Source organism: Cydia amplana, chromosome 5, assembly GCF_948474715.1.
Source record: "Cydia amplana chromosome 5, ilCydAmpl1.1, whole genome shotgun sequence".
Lineage (NCBI taxonomy): Eukaryota > Metazoa > Arthropoda > Insecta > Lepidoptera > Tortricidae > Cydia > Cydia amplana.
In genome coordinates, this window is record NC_086073.1 from 11,667,854 (window position 1) to 11,689,746 (window position 21,893).

Below are 21,893 nucleotides of genomic sequence, written 5' to 3' on the forward strand. Positions count from 1 at the left end.
GACATAATCTTTAATAGAAAAAAACCGACTTCTCTAACTACTAACCTAACCCACTTAACGGCGCTTATACTTTATTTGGTTACATTTTATGGTAATCATAGTGGTTTATTTAGTTTAGGTAACATAGTGATTAAAAAAAAACAACGGGTTGCACTCAGGGAGTGCCGCCAGAAGTGAAAACTCAATGACTAGTGCAAAATGCACTATGTATAATTGAGGTTAACGCCATCTAGCGTTAGCGTTAATTACTTGAAACCCCTAAGCACATCACTGTTAGTACTCGAGTTATATTAATACCAGTAAGAGCGAAACTTACTAGATGGCATTTAAATCAATAAAGAAAAACTCAATGACATTACATGTAACAGTTTTTCATGTAATGTCATTGAGTTTTTCTTTATTGATTTAAATGCCATCTAAATGAGTGGCCATCTAAATCTTACGGCCACGTGATCGTCTTACGCTGTCTCGAGTTTAACATTTTTTCCCCACCTCAAAAAGTGCACAGCGCCGCTAAAGAAGCACTTCAAAAATCTATATCTATGCCTTCAAGATTTGAGGAGCTCCCTCGATTCCTCATTGATCCCATGTTCAGAAATTGAGCTTGACATAAATTAAATGTGCCTAAAAACCTAACTTGCTTAACAAACATAACGAAAAGGACAAATGGCCCAACGCGAGATTATTATTTGAGGAGTTCCCTCGATTCCTCATGGATTCAATCATCAGAACTGGGTTTTGAATAAAAACGGGACGAATCTCGGGATACAAACAAAACAAGAATTTTTAAAATCGGTCCAGTAACTACGGAGATATTGTGACTGGTCGTATGCCTATTACATAATATTAACCTAATTTGTTCATTACAAAACACACAAACTAGAGAGAAATACCTTGAATACTAAGATCCTCTTCAGTCGCGTATTTCATACATGATTCCAATGAATAGTGTAACAATTACAACTTGAAGCACACGTTTCCATATTTTACCACTTGTGGTTTCATTAAATATATAACCCACTATAAAATTTTCGCTATTTAGATTAATTAATTGCGTAAAATAACCATCTCAAGTTGAAACTAACCTAAATATGTGAACTTTAGGCATTGACAATGACATTGACAACTTGATGATCGGTCGTATTGAAGTCTGAACTCCTAGTACAGCGTTAATACAAACAGTCCAAAACTCCTAAGATTTTAAACTTCCCGCTATGTTTTGAGTATGCTACTAATAAACGTTAAATACTTCCACACAGGATTGTTTTTCGGAAAGAAACTAAAAGTATCTCAAAGTAAAATAATGCTTACAAATTCGTACGTGTAGAGGAGCCATAAAACGTTCCCATTTATTGTAATTTAGTCTACTCAAACTGACTACCCGACTATTGCCTATGAATGTGTGCGTAGACGTCATTGAAAATATCTCCGTCTTTCTCTAAAAACGCAAGCGGGAAAGGGATAGATTTTGGTAACATCGAATTTTACGAATGTGAACCTTAATGTTTCAGTCATATGGCTTAATCAGTCGCCATTCAGTCGCCAGTCAGTCACCAGTCAGTCGCCAGTATGTCGCCATTCAGTCGCCAGTATGTCGCCGTTATGTCGCCGTTATGTCGCCAGTATGTCGCCGTTATGTCGCCAGCATGTCGCCGTTATGTCGCCAGCATGTCGCCGTTATGTCGCCAGCATGTCGCCGTTATGTCGCCGTTATGTCGCCGTTTTGTCGCCAGTAAAAGAGTAAAAGAGTAAAAAAGGCAGGTGCGCGCCGCGAGCATTGCATTCATTCTTTAACCATCGGATAGCAGTGACTCTGGTTCTCGGGCGTTATAAGTACCTACTTGGTGTGCGAAGTTTCTCTGCTACTGTTACTATGTTTGTTTTTGCTTGGAATTATCCTGGTGAATTTAAGCGTGGAAATGGTGTCTCTGTTTGGTTTTACGGGGACAATATCGTCGTAAAGCTGATCTTAGACTTTTGTGGAGATTCTTTGTTACCGTGTATGGGATTTAAATATAGTGAAGTGTTCTACACTGTGTTTTTCTAAGTGCCGTCACGTTATGCAGGGACAATATCGTTGCATAACAGGGACTTGGAAGGCGTGTCTGTGTTTGGTTTTATGGGGACAATATCGTCATAAAACTGAACTTAGATAATGGTGTCTAAGGGAATTTCACTTCTGTGTTTAGTTAGTTTGATTTTGTAAGTAGTTTGGTTCATAAAATTGAACCTAGTTATTTTAGTGTTTTACTATGGGGTCTTTTGCTATATTTTTTAAAACCAGATCATTGTTTGGACTGACTGTTTGTCCGGCTGGACAGCTCACCCCTTGCGGTGTTAAATGTGAGCTGTTTAGGAGTCTTTTTTGCACCAAGATGAGGGTTATCTTGGCACCTTCTCAATACCAACATAGAAGGTGAAAAACGTCTCCCTCCTTAGTTCTCCAATGTCCAGCTGTTAGATGAATAGTGGGGATGTCACGTGCGCATCATCCGGAGTAATCTGGGCCCATTTGAAATCTACAATATTTGGAGGCTTCGTATATTAAATATATTTATTTATACCACTTATATACATAATAGGGCCCTGTCTTACCCATGTTGCCACCCTGCCTTTGTGCAACCCGCCATGGGGGAGACAAGACCACGAGCTGATAGGTTGCATTCTCGGAATCGCTCGCCGAACTCTTACAGCTTCTTAGTAGGGATACACTTGCGTATATTCCAAAGTACCAGGTCGATGGTAAGTACGAACTGTGCTTTGGTTATACTAGAGTAGGGACAAAGGGTAGGTTAGGGTAAATTCACACACTAATTATTCGGAATTTAGGGTTCATTTTAGTCTTGGTCTGTAAAACTGATATATTTCTCCTTTTAAAGGACTTCAACTACGGTCTCGCTATACTAAAATTATGCATTAATAGGTACAGGGTTTCAATTGCTTAAATCTTCCAATATTTTAATTTATTTGGGGAAAATAATTAATGTAAAATCTTATCTCTATTTTTATTTATGAAGTTCTGGTTTTCTGGTGTAAAGACGAGGTACTGAGTATTACAATCATGTTTCTAAAGTATTTACAAAATAAAATCTTAAATATCAAGTTGGGATTAGGAACACAGTCTATTCGGAAATAAAAAATCGACGTCTAGCTGTTTAGGGAACCTTTGGCAGGCAAGAGTAATCCAAAGGATATTTTGAGTGAAATAATGCTCATCTTGATATTTCAGTCTCATAAAACTTAGTATATAGTCAACAATAGTACATTATTGTCGAGGTTCGGAAGTAGCTACTTGCAGGCTGAGGATTCGTTTTAAACGGACGACCTTGGGAGTCCGTTTAATTAAATCCGAAGCCAGCAAGTAGCCTTCCAGCCGAGTCATATATAGTGCTTTTCTCAAAAATGGTGCAAGAAATATAAATATTTTACAGAACTTACAGAAGCAACGTTCTCATTTTCACAGAAAAAAATACAACCATTAAAAAAATTGCTTGCCGCCTTTAAAAAAAAAGTGTATTTTTTTTTTAGTTGTATTTAAGACACCTAAATAGTCGCGGTACCAACATTAAGCCTGTAACAGACTATCGCACCGCACCGCGACCTTGGAGCGTCGCACCCATAAGTGAGAGCGAGAAAGAGATATCTGTTTCTCGCTCTCACTTATGGGTGCGACGCTCCAAGGTCGCGGTGCGGTGCGATAGTCTGTTATAGGCTTTATAATAATAAGTGCTGATCATCTGTTTGGCTGTTTAAGGGACCTATGCCTTCATTTGATATGGCCATTTAAAGTTTTAAAAAGTTTGGAACTCGTTAAATAATGGAATTTGTATGCGACATTGCAGTCCCGAAATCGAGACTGCAATGTTTTTAACTTTTTAATTTTTTGAATGACCATAAACTACACACTTCGCGACCTATTTTTTAACCGGCAACGTCGACTTTGCCGTCCATTTTTGAGAAAATAAACTTAGTACTTCGTTCATACTCCTAAAAATGGAAATGGGATTCGCATCCCTAGCTTTTGAAATAAAAAAGATAAGTAATTTTGATGACCGATGGATACTTTGACACTTCTCTTCATAGTCATCTAGGCACGCATAGATTCCGAAGTGTTGGTCATAGCCCGTCTGGCTAACTAGGTAGGGTAGGAGTTCCAATTGACCTTGCTGATTGGACTAGGAGCCCCCAGTCCTGTATCGAGCGTATGGGTAGCATATTTCGTATAGAAGCTGGTAGTTAATAATATTAACTTGAAATGCTAGGGTGTAAATGGGCTTACCCCAGGAGTGCTACTCATATGTTATCCCGGAGGCTTAATAGATTGTAGCAGGCTTTTACCAACCCCATTTTTAAACTCATTTTACCAAAATATATTTCTTTTATATTCATATTATCATGTATGCTGCATTTACCTAGATGATACAATTTGTAGTAAAATATATCATCATTTGCATTACACTAATAAATTCTGGTAACTTTTGGTACTATTTCTGTAATTTATCAAGTTATTCGTTAACATCATAATAAGCGTGCTTCCAATATCATAATATATTTTTCCTAAAGTCCAGGTAATTGTAAATAAAATCAGAGTCCAAAAGCTGATACTCATTAAAGAACTTAGGGTACCGCGGTTCACTTCGAGGGGTCCTAACGCTAAGACTAGACGATCACGACTAAATCACTTGGCCAAATTTCAGGGGTATATCTAAAGGGGGTGTTTATATTATGGTTAGTTAAGTAAGTAAGTAAGTAGGTAGTGGGAGGTTACAATATGGAGTAAAAAAAAAACATATTGACAACCGAATTATTGATAACCTCCTTTTGAGATTTGGAAGTCGGTTGGCAATATTTCCTTTTTAACCGATTATTTTCGAAAGTATTATATTTATCAAAAAAATGTAGACCCTACGGCCTGATTCGAACAACGCTTAATACGCTTACGCTTAACGCGTTTGTTGGTTGAAGAAATGTCACTTTTGACACTGACAGATCGGTATGGTATCCTATCGCTGTGACTTCTTATTAGAAGCATTGTTCGAATCGGGTTGTTATTCATTTTGAAAGACCTATCCAATGACACCCATACAATAGGGTTGAAACAAAAAAAAAACATTTCTACTTTACATGTAGGGAAAGTAACCTAAAAAAATATTCTACCACTTTGTCGCATTCATTGATTTATATACCTATCCATGGCAAATTGCAGCGTTCTAGCACTAACGACGTAACGACCACGGAGCAAAGCCTCGGATGGAAAGACAGACAGACGGACTTGGCGAAACTATAAGGTTTCCTAGTTCCTAATTGACTACCTACGGAACCCTAAAAATGGTATTTCAATTTTATTGGCTTAATACTTATTTGTTTATTTTCACATAAATATTTTAAATACGACTGTTAAGTTTCTCAAAATGGTCAATACCATCTTCGGCGGTTGAGTAAGTAAATAATGATTAAGATCTGAGGGTCTATACCGCTAACATGGAAAAATCGAAAATCGCTCGTGTAAGAGCGGCAGAGAACGAATTCTGTTTTTTTTATGTTGACGGTAGAGAGGTTGTCACTCTCATTAAGATTTTCTTGGCTACCCTAATTCTGCCCAACACGCATAAGAGCCAGTTTCACGGGGTATGGAAAAAATATTCAATACAAACATATTTGTAGTCTCATATTAATTGTTCATAAATTTATTTTAGTGGAAACTAGTTTTTTTTTTCTAAGTTATAACGCGTTATCCCTAGTAAAAAGTGTAAAAACTAGTTTTTAGTTTTACCAAGGGACTTTCCGAAAAGTAGATTTGACTGAAAAATCCTAGTTATAATAGAACTGATTTTCACGGAGGCCACACAGAAAACGTTTTCGCTGAGGCGATACGAAAAACTAGTTTTAACTAGGGAAAACGGATCTTTACGGTAACAACTACATTTGACTTCATTGTTAGAAAGAAACAAAAAAATTGTTACATTTAATGTACCTATAGTCATTTAGTTTATACGAATATGGAGGTAATATTAATCATAATGAGTAATACTGTACCTGGTTTCTGCGCCGCAGGTCGGCCGCTTGGTCGGCCTGGCCACGCATGCGCTCGCCGCGCGAGTGACGCGCGCGCTCCAGCGACTCCGTCTGAAACCAAACAAACACTATAAATAGCACAGCATAGGGCTGCCCCCAAGCTAGCTACGGGAAGTATGGGACTACTGAACCTGGTTTACGTTTATTTGTTGTTGTTACTGGGGGATTCAAAAATTTACATACTAACACCCTGCCTCCTACAGGAAAACTCGAATAGTTTAGTAGCAGGTACCTGATGATGCTGGTACACTTCATATAACGTAACTATGGAAAAATTGACTAGCGTAATAAAATGTAGGTATGCAAAATATTTTGAGCAAAATTAAAAATAGGACTATCGTTGTAATAGTAATACTACACCACAGAAACCCGAGTTTATTAATTAGTAGAGAGGATTAGTTAGATGGTGAGTCATACTAACATTAGCAACAAGATTCGGGGTTTCGGAGAGCCTAGGTTTCCTGGATAAGGCAGCGTGCGGCTTTCGACTGTGGGCGCTTGAAAAAGACCTAAGTAATAGGCTCTGCAGAGCATGTTGCGCGAGTGACTAAAATACTTGTAGTTACATCTAATCTGCGAGGATTTGGAAAGTTGGCAATATGTATTAGTAATTATCGGGGTACAGTCAGCATCAAATAGATTGACAGCCAAAGTGGCCAAATATATCGCAAGGCACCTTCGTTACCATAGAAAAAAGGATAAGTTCAAATATGTTGGTCACTTTGGCTGTCACTATCTATTTGATTCTGACTATAGGTACGTCATCTCATTGTCTTAATGGGCACAATATATAGGTATATAAGATACCCTACCTAATTCTTTCTTATCGACAGTGACGTGTGTCAACGCATGTACCTACAGTAGGTAATAATTGAATAAACTAAGTTAGTAGAATTGAATAAACTAATAACTAATAAAATACCCATATATCGACCAATTATTAAGCATATTAGGGGGGCAGTCTGAACTTTCGAAGGTATTATACTCTACGGTATTATAAAAAGTATTAGTTCTTTTTTGGATCACAATACAGCTGCCATAAATATAATTAGCAATCTTCAGGCCTTTCTTTAGGGACTGTATTGATTCGAATCCTGACTTTTTGACTTTCGTTCGACAGAAAAAATCACCAATATAGGTCTAAAATCACTTTGAAAATTATGCACAAAACCTAAAAATATGAAAATTTCTTCTAAAAATCGGAAATATCACGCTTTGCGGGAACATATTGGTAACTTTTTTCTTATTTACACGAAAAACATGATATCCGTGCTCCGGGCACACACGGGCTCCATCTCGGTCACACTTACGTACAGTGAGAGTGAGAGAAGAACACGAACTTACTGCGCCTTAAGTACATGTCATACATTCTACATAATATTTATATATACTAATAAACTTACATTTGATAATACATACAATAATAGCATTTGACAACCCTACTACTATAACCCACTACTGTAGTAGATAAACACGATACTGTGAACCATAAATATGGATCTTTACTCACATATCTGTTCAGTATGAGTAACGCGATCACTATGAAGAACAGCATGAGGATATGTCGGCCGAGGTGGATTTGCGCCCTGGAAAATATAATAGATATTACCGTTTATCTATATAAATATATATTAATATATAATGATATGCGATGGTCGGCGTGCTAATGGACTTATTGTAAAGATGACTGACACAAATAATAAAACGCCTTTCGGTATTGTTCATAGATAGTTGAAAATTCTCCATTCAATAATTGGTTGACACGAGTGGATACCCGAAAGCTCAGTTGCCATGGCACGGAACTGACAAAAACATAATATTAAAATGTTTTCAGTCTATAGTTCGTTTTTTTAGCATTAGAAATAAGGTAAACAATCTTGACGTGTCTTTTTATTGAAAAACACGTTTTAAAAATAAATAATAGCAAATATGTAACAATTATGAATCTAATACGATCATTTATATTCTTCTGCTTTCATAAGTAATAGTTACTGATTTTTAAAAAGCGTTTATCAATTAAAAGACATGTCAAGATCGCTTACCTTCTTTCTAATGCTAAAAAAATGAACTATAGCAAAAACATCCTAGTTCCGCTGTTTGACAGCTGAAGAAGATGGCGTTGCACGGCGCCGTAATTTTTCTTGCTACTGACAACCAGATATAACACATAATGTACAAAGCCGTACAACGCCATCTACATTAGCTGTCTAATCTGAAGCACGATTTAGCCTTGAACTTTATACATCTCGTACAACTTATGAATGTTTGGATATGGTGATACATAAAATACCGGTGTCGACATAGGTATTTTATATGTACGTGGTCGGCCAGGACATTCACAACGCTTGCCTAGTACGTTGCCTCACATGAACAACTAAGAATTATAATCTTTGATTCGGTAGGTACGCTTAGTCGTTACTATTATTAGAGATCTCGAGATCGAGTCAGTTACAACAGTTAAACGACAGCGAAGCAAATAATCGATTTGGAATGTTCTTAGTGTTAGGCAACGTTTGATATCATTCCAACAATGTCGCAAAGTGGACGAATGGAACGCGTTAAGGAATGCTTTTTTCCATCAACTCGCCTAACTGAATCATGAATCACGCAACTAGTGTAGTTAAAGCGATGATTTATTGCTATTTATTTGTAGATCTTTCGGGTTCTGGCCTGAGAAAAAATGTAAACAATATAGCGGTGAGCTAATAGTTAGATACTTACTGAGAGAAAAAAAGCAGAAGTAAGACAACTGATAATTAAGTGGGTTGGGTATACAAATGTATTGTTATAATAGTATATTGATAAGTACCTAAGTTGGTTGGTGGTTGGTTGGTTGGTATTATACATATAGGAATCAACTTAAAATACAAGCATTTACCTAAAATTAAATTTCACACACATTCTGAAACATTTACAAATGAAAAACTCGCGGTTCATTCTGACACGTTCTGTCTGGCAAACTGACTTTTAGCGCTATATACAAGATTTTATCACTCACTGCACTTTTCTTTCAACAAACAGTAATACTCATCGAGATAATTCTAACAGTCCTAAAGACAATTAGGTTGCGTTGTTTTATCACAAAGTTGCTATGGTCATCTTCTGTGATCTTCATTAGATCAGCTCCATAATATTGCATTGTCACCCAACTTATATACACGATGATTTTTAATCGGTGATCAGGAGTAGAAAAAAATTAATATCTATGTGAAGTTTCAGCTCAACCATGCTCAATAGAATAATGGGAAGTTGGTCTAATTTAGCTTGTAAAATTTCAGTTGACTCGAACATAGGTACCTACGAACATTTCACTGATAGTTTGACTCAAAAACGTCGCGAAATAAGTCTATCTACGTAGGTGTCTGTAGTGTTTTGAAAGCAGAATAAATGAGTACTAACAGGATGTCATAAGCGGTCTCGTTGTAGTCAGCTGAGGCGTTGAAGCTGGATGTGTAGGGGTCACGGTCGAGGCTGGCGCGGCGGTGAAGCAGTGCGGGCTGCAACGCCGCGGGCGCCGCGTGTGCCGCCGCCAGCGCCACCAGGAACAGTGCGCGCGCCCCGCCCGATAACGGCGACACCCATAAAGCTCCGCAGAGAGCGCCTGCGCCTATCTGCAATACAGACAACTTCCTGTTAACTAATAGTTCGCCCAGAATTAAACCCTCACAAAACATACATACATTTTTAAACTCTTTAACTTAGATAATTAATATGGTATGGTTTCCTACTCTAGAGGTGTTACTTGAGCGTTGTCGTTCCTTTTGAAACCTGGACACTCAGTTTACTACATTGTGTATGCATGTAAGTGTTAAAGCTCTAAGTTTAGAGATATTTATATTGCTGACTATACAGTCTACAGTATCTAATATGTAATTCGTTTTGGAGAGATTATTAACCAGAAAACTTTTTCGGCTTAACAGAAATAACAAAAAAATTCACACATAAGTCTAAAATTCTCAGCAAACAAAGGCGAAGGCACTGGCATTGTTCAATCCGTAGCTTAATTTACAATAGCATTAGTGAAAGTGGAGGCTTTACGTGATAATAGTAAGAGGGATGTATGCAGCGCCGAGCGCCGCCTTGCACGACCGAGTCCGGACGCGGGCTGTCGTCGCCGATGGCGGCCTCGTAGTTTCCGCAGATTATCTGGAACACACAATAGGAATGTTGACGTACTTTACTTTAACGTGCTTTATTTCGTGCATGTTGTGAAATCAAATAACGTTAAAGCAAATTTTTGTAAAACCGTAGACCGCAGTTATTTTTTTACAAAATGTCTACAGTCACCATCAGATATATCGGAGCGGCCAAGGTGCTCACAAATATCTGAACACGCCTCTATTGTCAAGGCACTAGAATGCGTGTTCTGATATTTTTGAGCACTTCGGTCGCTCCAATATATCTGATGGCGTCTGTTCCTATTTAATAAATTGGAAAAAATTATGAAGAGTAGGTATTTTGATCTTGACCGTGAAAGATTTCACAAAATGTGTAAACACAATAGTTGCAGTTAGAAAAAGAAAGGTGATTTGTCTCGTGAATCAAATACCCCATTTTTAGGGTTCTGTACCAAAAAGGTACAAAAGGAATCCTTATGGTGCGACTCCGTCCGTCCGTCCGTCCGTCTGTCACATTGCTAAATATCTCGAGAAGTACTGGAGCTATAGATTTGAAATTTGGAATACCTAGTTATGAACAACGCTAATCGAAACACATTACATTTTTTTTTTCTTTTTGTTAATTATGGAAAATGTCCAATAAAGAGGGGGTAAAATTTCAGTCTAGTTTCTAGGTCGAGGTCGAGTGGGATATCCTTGTATGGGTAAAGTTATCCTCGATTTGTGGCTTTTCTAGCCGTTAATTTTTTTTGGTCCGATACAAGCTTTTGATCGCGGATAGGAGTAGGATCGATTGCCTTTAAAAAAAAAGTTCGCCAAAAATGACCTTTTTCTTGCACCCTGTATGTTTTTTGCAAAATCTGTAAACGCCAATCTTCATTAATTTGAAATCGAGGGAAGGTCTTCTAAGACCATTTTCGCGTAGCAGTACGGGATCTGGTAGCTACTCGCTCACACATTTTTCTGTCGTTTAGTTTCACACATTCAAAATTTTCCATATCTATGGTAGAAATTGGCAAAAAGGACTTTAGCGCCAGTGCGTCTATGGTCTATGACACTTAAGACTATGGTGAGTTCGCTGTGATAATACTTTAAAAAATCAATGAAGAGAAAAGTAGGAAAGAATAAAAAAATATTAAGCTTATTAGGTATCGTGAGCTTATTAGGTATCTACAGCTCACAGAGCCACTAGTTTAAATTACACTCATTTGTTATAGGTAGGTATACAATTGTACGAGTATAAGGAAATTCCTGTTCCGATCTCCAGAACCCCCGCCAAGATAGAAGCAAATATAATAGGTACTTACCAAGGGAGCAATATTTGCGGCTACGAACATAGCTATGTTAAACGTGCCGCATATCAATTTCCAGTAAGGACTCACGGACTTTTTCTGGAACAAGAATTATTATATTAAATATATTCCCTGGCGATTATTGAGGAGCTGGTAATAATTTTAGTAATAATGTAAGTATATACATATATGGATCATAAAATCATCATCTTCGTCGCGTTGTCTTAGTTTTTTGCCACGGGCCATGGGAGCATGGGATCCGCTTGGCAACTAGGTATATGGATCTTAATATTGGAAACAAAAAAACTCGTGATTTTAGTCATTCGGCCAATGAAAGAGGGGTGATGATAACATTTTGTATGTATGGAATTGGAATTGGGTCATTGGCCGAACGATTGCGTCACTGTCACTTCAGATATATACATATATCCATATGGAATAGACGACTTGTACCTAGGTACTGTGAAGTTTCTGTAGGTAGGTATAACTTGCCTGTATAGCTGAAAACATCAAAACTATTCGTATAAAAATGTGCATATTTACCTACTTAACTATGACCTTATAGACCGAAAGCAATATAGGCGAGGCATTGACATCGTATTATGCAGTGATTCTACAATATGTTCTTGTACCTACTTCCTAGTAGCATTTCATTTCCTATTTCCACTTGACTTCCTGTATAGATGACGTAAAAAGTTTGTTTACAATTTTGCACTTTATTCCATTATAGTAAGGTGATATACATGTATTTAACGTAGCCTTAACACATGGAGATAATTAATTAATTACGTGCCCAGGACGAAGCAGAATCCTTCAAGTAAACAAAATCTCATTATTTATTTAACAAGTTTATTGACGTTATTGTCATTAATAAAATTCTCCCTAACTCGCACCAGACAAAAATCAAAATAAAACCCGTGCAACAATTTTTTGCACAAAATTTAAGTTTTGTGTAGCAAAATAGGGTGCATGAGTTGACATACTGTCCTTTTATCGTTGACTGTACTTCCTATCCTTTTGCACGTGACTATTAATTCCTCATTGAAAGTATCTAATCGAGACACTTGCGTTTTCGTGTTTTTGCTTCAGGACTTTCTTTGGTCACCCTATGTCGGCATCATCATAATAATATATAAGCTCGTGGGCCTTGCCCCGCTGCTGGCGTCACCCTAGGTTAGGTTTTTTATAATATGTTTATATGTATTTTTTATTGTTTTGTAAGTGTTTATATTTTACTTTTATATTCATATTATAAATCACCTAGCCTAAGAGTTCAAGTAAATAAAGATATAAGCTCGTACTATAAGTATACAATTGAATAAAATATAATAAATAGGTGCACAAAGTTAAACTATTTTTTTACTAATAAACTAATAACATTTATAACTTTTCGCTACCAAAGCAACGCTACTTAAAATAGCAAAAATATGAATGAGGTATGAGGTGCATTGATCGTTGCATTCTCAGATCATATCAGACCTTCTATGATCTGAGGTTGTATTGTATGACGTCATACTTAGTTCTTCTTACTAACAATCTCACGCTCCTGCTTTGTAAAAAGTATCGCCTACTGTCGTGTCGAGTAGATGGCCCTAATTACAATATTTAACAAATTAACATATATCAGTGAAGAATAAGGATCAAACTCAAATGGCGCTCTAACAGTTTTAATCTTCGGTCGAAAGATGGCAGTAAGTACATAATTAACTATAATAATAAACTCTCTATACACTCTATTCTCTTTGCTACAATGATTATACCTTTCATAACGGACTTACTAGGCTATATGAGGACACTCTTATATGTAACATAAAGCGTAACGGAACCTTGTACTGGGCGAATCGGAAGTACGCGTAGTAGAGGACGTTCATTAGGCCGGTCTCGAGCACGAAGGCGAGGTAGACGGCGCGCAGCGGCCAAGAGGGCGGCACGGCAAAGCTAGCCAGCGCCACGACTACGGGCAGCAGCAGCACGGGCGGCGCCGCCACCGCCAACGGGCACGGGTCCGTGCGCCGCGCGTACGCGGCTTCCACTTCTGCCGCTTTAAATGTCAGGCAAAGCGTCGTTGCGTCCGCAAGCTCCCTAAAACACGGCAACATCTACATCGTCCAAACACAGGAAACGGTAAATAAAGATCAGCTAGCTAAGAGCTATGTTTCCTAAAAACGTATTTCATGTTTATGGCTTGTTACACAAACGCTCAGTTGGGTCAGATGCTTTCAGCTATTAATAATTTTGGTTATTTGATATCTATTAATCCTAATCATAGTTTTGGAATATAAAAATCATGTAAAATGGACTCGCGCAACATCGGACCGTGCCCAGATCGTGCCGTGAAATTGCCGAGCCACTTAGTCAAAGACAAATAAAATGTTAGTTGTTACATCACATTTATAACTTATAACACAGTTAAAATAAATGTCAACATTGAGTCTCTTACGAGTTTGACCGGTGAGAGACATGTGACCGGTGTCATCATTTCCCGATCAAAGTTTGGAAGCGGTTACCACACGGACAAAATGTAAAAAAATTGCGCCGGGCGGCACTCCTGTCGGGGACGGTACAGCGCAACGTTAATCATCCTTAAAATGAGGTGGGTCCAGGTCCAGCGGGCTCAGCACGGTTCCATTTTTATCGACTATCACTATGCCCGTCACTTTCGCACTTACATACTTGTTAGAACGTGACAGGCATGGTGATAAACGATAAAAATGCGACCGTGCTACTAGGGCTGGTCGATTTGTGTTATTTTCGATTCAATTTACATTCAAATTCAGGTAAGTATATTTGCTAAATTTAAACCGAACCATTTAGCAATGCCACAATTCAAACTTAGAGATCAATTCAAACTTAAAGTCATGCGTCTTGCTTGCGCCAATACATGTACGCACAAGTACGAGCGAAATACACTCGCGAATGATAACTAAATGGCATCATTTAAATATAATTTTGATATCAAATGTACGTTCGGATTGGCCTCTAGGTAGCGACATTGTGTTAAACATTATATATGTGTTCCGGATACTATCAGTACCTAAGAATTACATTAAAAATATGTAATTAAATTGGTATTGTTATTTCATTAATATCATCATCATAATATATAGGTAAATATTTTTTATATCCTCTTATATAGGTAATTGAGCGTTTTCCAAAAAAAGTGTACATTTCATTCATGTCTTCAAAATATTGACTTCTTGGGCTCATTTTACTCAGAATCATATGTACATTCACGCCTCATACATAAAAAAATGTGTCCAAAAATTTCCTTTCCTGATCGTCACATTCTTGTATGAATTTTTTTTTATTTGTATGAACGTGACGCACTGGAAAAAAAATTTTTCATACAAAATTTTGGGACACATTTGTTCATGTATGAGGCGTGAATGTACAAATGATTCTGAGTAAAATGAGCCCAAGAAGTCAATATTTTGAAGTCATGAATGACATGTACACTTTTTTTGGAAAACGCTCAATTGCAATCATTACACTGTAAATTTATTATTACTGATATTGTCTAGACCGCAATAGAATTTGCTCGGTAGAAAATCAAATTGAAAACACAACTAATTGACCTAAGCCCACCTCACCTTAAATCGAAGCAAATGATGAAGCCTAAGTGTAAGGCCTGAGTGGACGCTCAAGTTGGGCGTGCAGCGGGGCGGGGCGTGCGGCGTGCATGTTAAACAAATGCAAACGTATAGGAGCGGCCTTAGTGGACGCTGCTCAAATCACTTGTGAGCTCGACGCCACGCTGCACGCCCCGCCGAACGCTCCGCTTCGAGCGTCCACTCAGGCCTTACACTAACTGACGGGCCAACCTACTACAGACACTGGAGATTACATGCTTTATGTACAATGTACACATCATTACAAAGGAAATGTTTCGAGTGGAACTCATCAAGTATTCCAACCAAACACTGAATAAAATATGAAATGTACTTACTTGTCGTCATCTCGATTCACGAGTTCTTCTTGTAACATTGCGAGTATTTTCAATTCTTCATTGCCCTTGCTCTCTTCTTGCGGTGATAGAACCTACGGATAATGGACGAAGCGATCCTATGTAATTGAGAAGCAACAAAGTATGAGCGCTTATGGTATAGCATGGTTAAAGATTGTGCTCGAACACACCTAATGAAACCGGCAGTTAGAGTGAGACTTTGAAAGCGTTCGGTCTTATCTAGACTAGAGCTAAGTAGGCTAGTGCAGCCCGTGAGCCTAGTGCCCCAGTGTCCTATTTATTTAGGTTCGTTGAGGGTCGCGGGGTGGCGCGGGGCGCGGGCGCCGCGGCGGGAGTGCACTCAACTCACCGAGTCCTCGTCGTCGTCTTTGAGGTCGGACATCGTGTCGGCGGAGTCGCCACCCTCCACTGCCTCGCCCTCGGGTGCACTTTTGTCCTCCCCTCCGAACTAGACGACAAAACAAAAACTATTTATGCATAGGTACTGCATACTCATCCGACTTTCTTTAGCGCATACGTAATTAGTGAAATACTGAAAAACTGATATTTTATGCACTGCATCTTAGCAAGCTTTTAACTAACTAGATATTTCGGTACCTTTACTGAAATAAAATTAAGTCAAATAACATTTTATAGCATTTAACAAATAGGTCGCTATGACGAGTTCCTAATAAATGCCTACCTATAACTATACCTAGCTAGATAGACAAATTTTGCACCATGCTAGTTTTAGCTTGAGTGTAGATATATGTATTTTTACTATAAGTGCTACGCCTCTTATTCTTACTTATTCGAAGATGTGTTTGCTATAAAAAAAAACCAACATAAGTATATAGTACCCGCCTTTCGATGTTCAATATGAACATACTTATATAATTTTAGAGTTTGAGAACTAGCAAAAAATAAGAACTAGACAGAATAACTAGACTAATAGGTACATTTTAACACACGTTTTCGTATTTTTTTTTAAAGTTAAAAAAATCTCGGTGGTGTATTCTTAGCCGAAACTATTATTTATATACGATTTATGACCATTACTTGAGGTACACGGGTATTTCGTCTTATTCACAGGGACGTGTTGATCATAAAAGGGCACTCCTACTAATCAACGTTACAACATAAGTAACTACATACCTAACAAATGAATATGCCTCTCAACATAAGTAAAAAGTCCATACACAAGAATACAACTATACTAAGTAGTCGCTATAATTCAGAACATCCTAAATGCAATATGTCTGAATTAGCACTTTCCCTACGAGTAGCATGCGTGAAAATTTCATCAATATGTTCATAAAATTCGTTATAAGTAATAGGCAATAATGCAAAACATAATGACGCGGGAGCTCTTCTAGAGACTCCGACGATGGAATTGGTGTTACATTGCCGACATAGGCCCAATGTCATCATCAAGAGAAAAAACTATTTTGGTTAATATTTATTTATTTCAGTACTTTAGGTAATTTACACCTAGTTTAAAAACTTTTAATTTAAAGCCAGATGTCTTGGTTTTGGCACCAAAATCACTGAGGCAAAGTTTAAGGATGACTCACGCTAGACCGGGCCGTGGCCGGACCGGGGCGGGTCGGAGCGTGCCGACACATGGCCTCTCACCATCGCCGGGGACAGGGAGCGCCACCGTCACCAATCCGTAAGTACATATGTTTTTTATAATCCATTACTTGTAAAATTACTAAGTACTTGTAAAATTATAAAATACAGGTTGACCCAAAAATACGTTGATAAAGACTTTTAGCTGCTAAATATTGATCCCATCAAAAACATTACATGTAAAAAGGTGCAAGTCTCGCAACGCTTTTACTACAAAAAAGTTTTGAGATGTAATGTGAAACCAAGTCGTTATTTTAATCAGTGCCAGGGGGTGTTAAAACCTTATCAATAAGATATCTATAGGTATGCGTTTACGTATCAAGCGTAAAGGACCATTTTGAATGATTGTAGTGAGTTTTTATTTGTTAAATTACAGTATTTTATTTTATAATTATTATATATTTATAATTATTTTTAATGCCATTTTGTTAAAGACGTTTAAGTACCTAAGAAAAAAAATCTTTATCATAGTTGTATTCTCTTACATATGAGCAAATCGTTTGTGACATTTCATAAGGAGTCGCTGATTTGCCCCATTAGGAAACCAGCCTTACAAGTGTCATTAGATGAAGAGCTGGCAACGAAAAAATCACATCATTTTATAACAATTGATACCTTATTTTATTATTCAAATTGTGTTATATTATAACTATTTCTAGTCCTAAAATTATGACGGCTTGGACTCTAAAAGTGAGGCCGTTTGTGTACTGCGTACTGCAATTCAACAAATCACGTGTACAAAAGGCGCCTGCACGAATGCTCCCTGCAACGTTATATTAGCAAGAGCAGCAACGAAGCTTAGCATAGTTTTGAAAAGTTAGTAGAAATTAGCGCAATATTATCTTTGAAACCTTTATTATCTTATCGGTAAGTTAAAAAATATCTTCTAGGATTATTTTCGCTTAGCAGCATTAGCTATACCTAGTACTACTATTGTCAGAAAATAAAATATCATGTAGGCACTTATATCAAACTTATCCTCTCATAAACGCCCCCGCTTTCAGCAGGCAGAATGTCATAATCCAGAAACAGGCCCGAACGCACCTGTTATTCACCTGCACCTGTGTTGAATTTAACCGTTATAAAATGACGTGATTTTTTAGTTGCTAACTCTCCGTCTATACTGAAACGAGGAGTATACCATTTGAAAGGCCATCGGTTTTATTTTATAAAGATTGCATAATAACTTTCAAATCAGCATTCCAATCCTCGTTTATCGCAATGATATGCACAAATAATCAAAACCGCATGTACCATTAACTTTAGCAATATTTAGGTAAGTAGATACATACCTACCGCACCATGTAGTAAAGTACGACTAGTAAGTACCTATTTTATGTAGAGATATAGTAAATCCACGAGCATATATTTCTTTGATTTTCAATCGCAGGAAAAAAATCCATTTGCTTTTGATTACTGAAACTAAAAGCAATCGCTGCTTTGTCGACGAAGTTATCAATTTTGTTCGTTGTTCGAGAAAAACGCTAATGTACGGAATAGTCCCTATGACGGAATTAGCCACATTGACCTTACCTAATATGTATTTTAGGAATTCTGTCAGTTTCAAAATTGTATGGTTTTCGTGCTAGAATTTTATACGACTTTCAATGTGCCCTCAGTCGACAACAAGTTTAGGTGTATCGAATATTATCTTATAGGCCAGTTCTCGTGCGACTGTTTGTCGTAGACTTAATCAGTTTAGTTGCTTTCATATATCATATTAACTTAACCTTACGGATGATAATCAAGAAGGAAGGCTTTCAACAGCGACTCTCCAATCTAAAACCGCAGCCGTGTGCTCAATAATAATAAGTTACAAAATAGTCGCATAGGTATCCAAATGATTCTTGTAAACAAAATCTTACATGTACGACGTTTACGTCAGAACACATGAATTTAAATAGATACCCCACAACCGCCATAAAAGGCCCAATTCATGCAAAAAGTGCCTGAGGAAAAATTGGCCGTGTACTTTTCAGCATGATAGTATCGTAAAGAAAATGTACACGTAGAGTACTTTTTAAAATTATATGAACGATCATACGACGTCAGTATTTGGCACTCACCGGCTTGAGCACTCGGACAATGAAGTAAGTCTTGATGCCGGCCAGGCGCAGCATCTCCTCGCGGCGCTCGCCGTGCGCCGGCTCCACTTCGAACTCGTCGTTTAGGAAACTTAGAGTCACTTCCGATATGTGCACGCGCCTGAAAATATTAAACCTTTGTAGTCTCATTTTAAATTGATATTTCCAGTAATGATCAAAAAACTATACTCATCCTCTTTAGGGTGCTAGTACTAGTGTAACACAAAGATTTTTGTATTTTTGAATTGTTGGTGGTTCATTTTTATTGCTTGTATGTAAATTCAATGTTGACGTGTAAAAGTGCCCTTGTGGCCTATTTGTTGAATAAATGTTTGAGTTTACGAGTATGTCATCGTATTATCTAACTTTGTGGGATTTTATTTATTTTAACAAAATCCTTTTCCTCCTGTTTGAATAGTGGTTTTGATTTCGTGTGGTTTAGGTCAACTTGCATGTCGAAAGTTTACTGTTTAATGTTTAACGGTAGTTAAAGCCCTGACTGTGTTGAAAAGCTCTCGTCTAAGTAAATTGGAACCACATAGTGACTGATCCGTCATTCTCACCCCGCCATCCCACTGCTCTCCATCTTGTTGGCGAGCTCGACGTCGCGCGAGTACACGTCGAACTGCCACTGCCGCTGCCCCAACACTCCTGCCAGCACGGCCCCCGTGTGGATGCCCACGCGCATGTCTACTGGGGAGTTTGTCGTTTGCTGCACGTACCTATTTTTAAACAACAAGTATCATTTAGCGGTTAAGTTGGCATACCTCGTTTGAACAAACCCTTGTAGAAATATATATAGCTGGTCAAGCAAATCTAGTCAGTAAAAAAAAGCGTGAAATTCAAATTTTCTATGGGACGATATCCCTTCGCGCCTACATTTTTCAAATTTGCCGCCTTTTTCTACTGACAAGATCTGCTTGACCAGCTATATTAACAAATTCAACTTGTTTTAACTTTAAAAAAACGGACAAATTAAACAAATATTACCTATATTTACGAATTACGTCACTAAATCTGTGTCAATTCCATAACAAACTATTTTACACGACTGCCCCAGAAAAGGTGGGTGGGTATGTAAGTTTCTTTGTTCCACTCTATAGCAGCTAAATGCCTTAACCGATTTACATGTATGATATATCATTAGAATCCTTACATCATCCCGAGTAACATAGGCTATGTGACGTCATTATAAAAAACAATATGACGGACTTAATACGCCATATTACGCAACCTTTAGAAAAAACATTTAGCTTTTCAGTTCGCTTTTAATTTGCAGTCGTGTTTTTTAATTTTTAATTAATTTATGACACTTGTTGTATAATTATGTTTTTCTACTCCAGCACTTAAATGTGTCAATTAAATGACTGACAGTGATATCTAAAGCAATGTCATTTGAATGCTTTGTCTATAGGCTCATAAGATGACTGCTAGCAGTCATCTTATGAGTATAATACAACTGCTTTATTTTTTTTAAAGATACAAGTTCCGATCATCTTGATTGAAAGAGGTATGTTTTCATTTACAATAATAACTCTTTTTTTTTTTAATAATAACTCAATTTTTTTTAAATAATAACTCTTTTTTTTTAATAATAACTCTTTTTTTTAATAATAAGTCTTCTGCAGCTGTCATAGAAAAAGTAATGTATGCAACAGCTCATAATTGGTTCTTAAAATTCTCGGGTCTTTTTTTACAAAACTCGACTACGTCTCGTTTTGTAACTTCGACCCTTGAATTTTAAGAACTCTTATTATATCACTGTTGCATAAACTACTATTTAATTCAAAGTCCGATGATGACAGAGCAATAAGTAGATAGGTATTGTATGTAGGTATTTAGTTGTTATCAGAATATAATATTATATTATTCATGAGATGCCAAAGTAACACTTACATAGTGAAAAGTGTATCTAGTAGAAAAAATTTCACTTCGTGAAAGTTTCACTTTGAGACTAGAAGCTGTTTAAAAAAATAACATCATGGGATCGTATCCATGTACTTACAGGTGAGCACATTGGTCAAATATTACCGACACTACCGACAGGATCTTCAATTAGCAACACGCAACCGAGCCACAATTCCCCCATTTCAATGAATGAATACTCACTTAATAGCTTTAACCATGGACAGGCCCATATGTACACAAAGGACGGCATGGTCCGGTTTTTCTACGGGGGCGCCACTGATACAGTAATAACAGTCCCCGAGAATTTTGATGCGTAGTTGCTGATATTTCTGAAAACATGATGCAATCTTTACTTTAATATGAGTCGTGCAAAATGATTCAAAAAATACCTAAACTTAGATTTATGTCTAGGGTGGTCTAGTACCTATATAATTACCTCTGCCAAGCGATCAAACCGAGCAAATAATTCATTTAAAATTGCAACAAGGTCTTGCGCCGAATATGTAGACGAAATCGCAGTGAAACCCACAATATCCGCATACAGGATGCTGTATAGAAAAAATAATATTAATATTGGCGAATAAAATTAATTAATTACAAATAATCTTGTAATTGCACTATAAGTAGGTACATATGTAGGTTTGTTACAATTATTACAGTAAAAATAGCAGGGACTTACCTGACATTTTCATGGCGTGACATGTAAATCTTTTTGAACTGCGTGTCAATAAGGCCAAGATCTTTTCGCATCTGCACGGCAACATGTTCCGGAAGCACCGACAGTAATAACCGCTCCTGCAAATAGAACGTGTGCTTACTTTCTGTCTGATTTATATTCTGA

The 21,893-nt window shown here is 37.4% G+C and overlaps 1 protein-coding gene across 1 annotated transcript in view; it reads right to left on the bottom strand.

Moving 5' to 3' along the window:
- The window catches only part of LOC134648040 (adenylate cyclase type 8), a 39,791-nt gene that overhangs the window by 8,917 nt on the left and 8,981 nt on the right, over nucleotides 1–21,893 (bottom strand). Inside the window, exons 4-16 of the mRNA XM_063502475.1 lie at nucleotides 21,732–21,847; nucleotides 21,489–21,600; nucleotides 21,254–21,381; nucleotides 19,708–19,866; nucleotides 19,127–19,265; nucleotides 15,799–15,897; nucleotides 15,432–15,523; nucleotides 13,312–13,567; nucleotides 11,501–11,584; nucleotides 10,114–10,221; nucleotides 9,475–9,686; nucleotides 7,586–7,661; nucleotides 6,037–6,126 (exon numbers count right to left, since the gene is read on the bottom strand). Of these exons, the coding sequence (XP_063358545.1) occupies nucleotides 6,037–6,126; nucleotides 7,586–7,661; nucleotides 9,475–9,686; nucleotides 10,114–10,221; nucleotides 11,501–11,584; nucleotides 13,312–13,567; nucleotides 15,432–15,523; nucleotides 15,799–15,897; nucleotides 19,127–19,265; nucleotides 19,708–19,866; nucleotides 21,254–21,381; nucleotides 21,489–21,600; nucleotides 21,732–21,847 (1,671 nt within the window). The remainder of the gene's footprint in view (nucleotides 1–6,036; nucleotides 6,127–7,585; nucleotides 7,662–9,474; nucleotides 9,687–10,113; nucleotides 10,222–11,500; nucleotides 11,585–13,311; nucleotides 13,568–15,431; nucleotides 15,524–15,798; nucleotides 15,898–19,126; nucleotides 19,266–19,707; nucleotides 19,867–21,253; nucleotides 21,382–21,488; nucleotides 21,601–21,731; nucleotides 21,848–21,893) is intronic.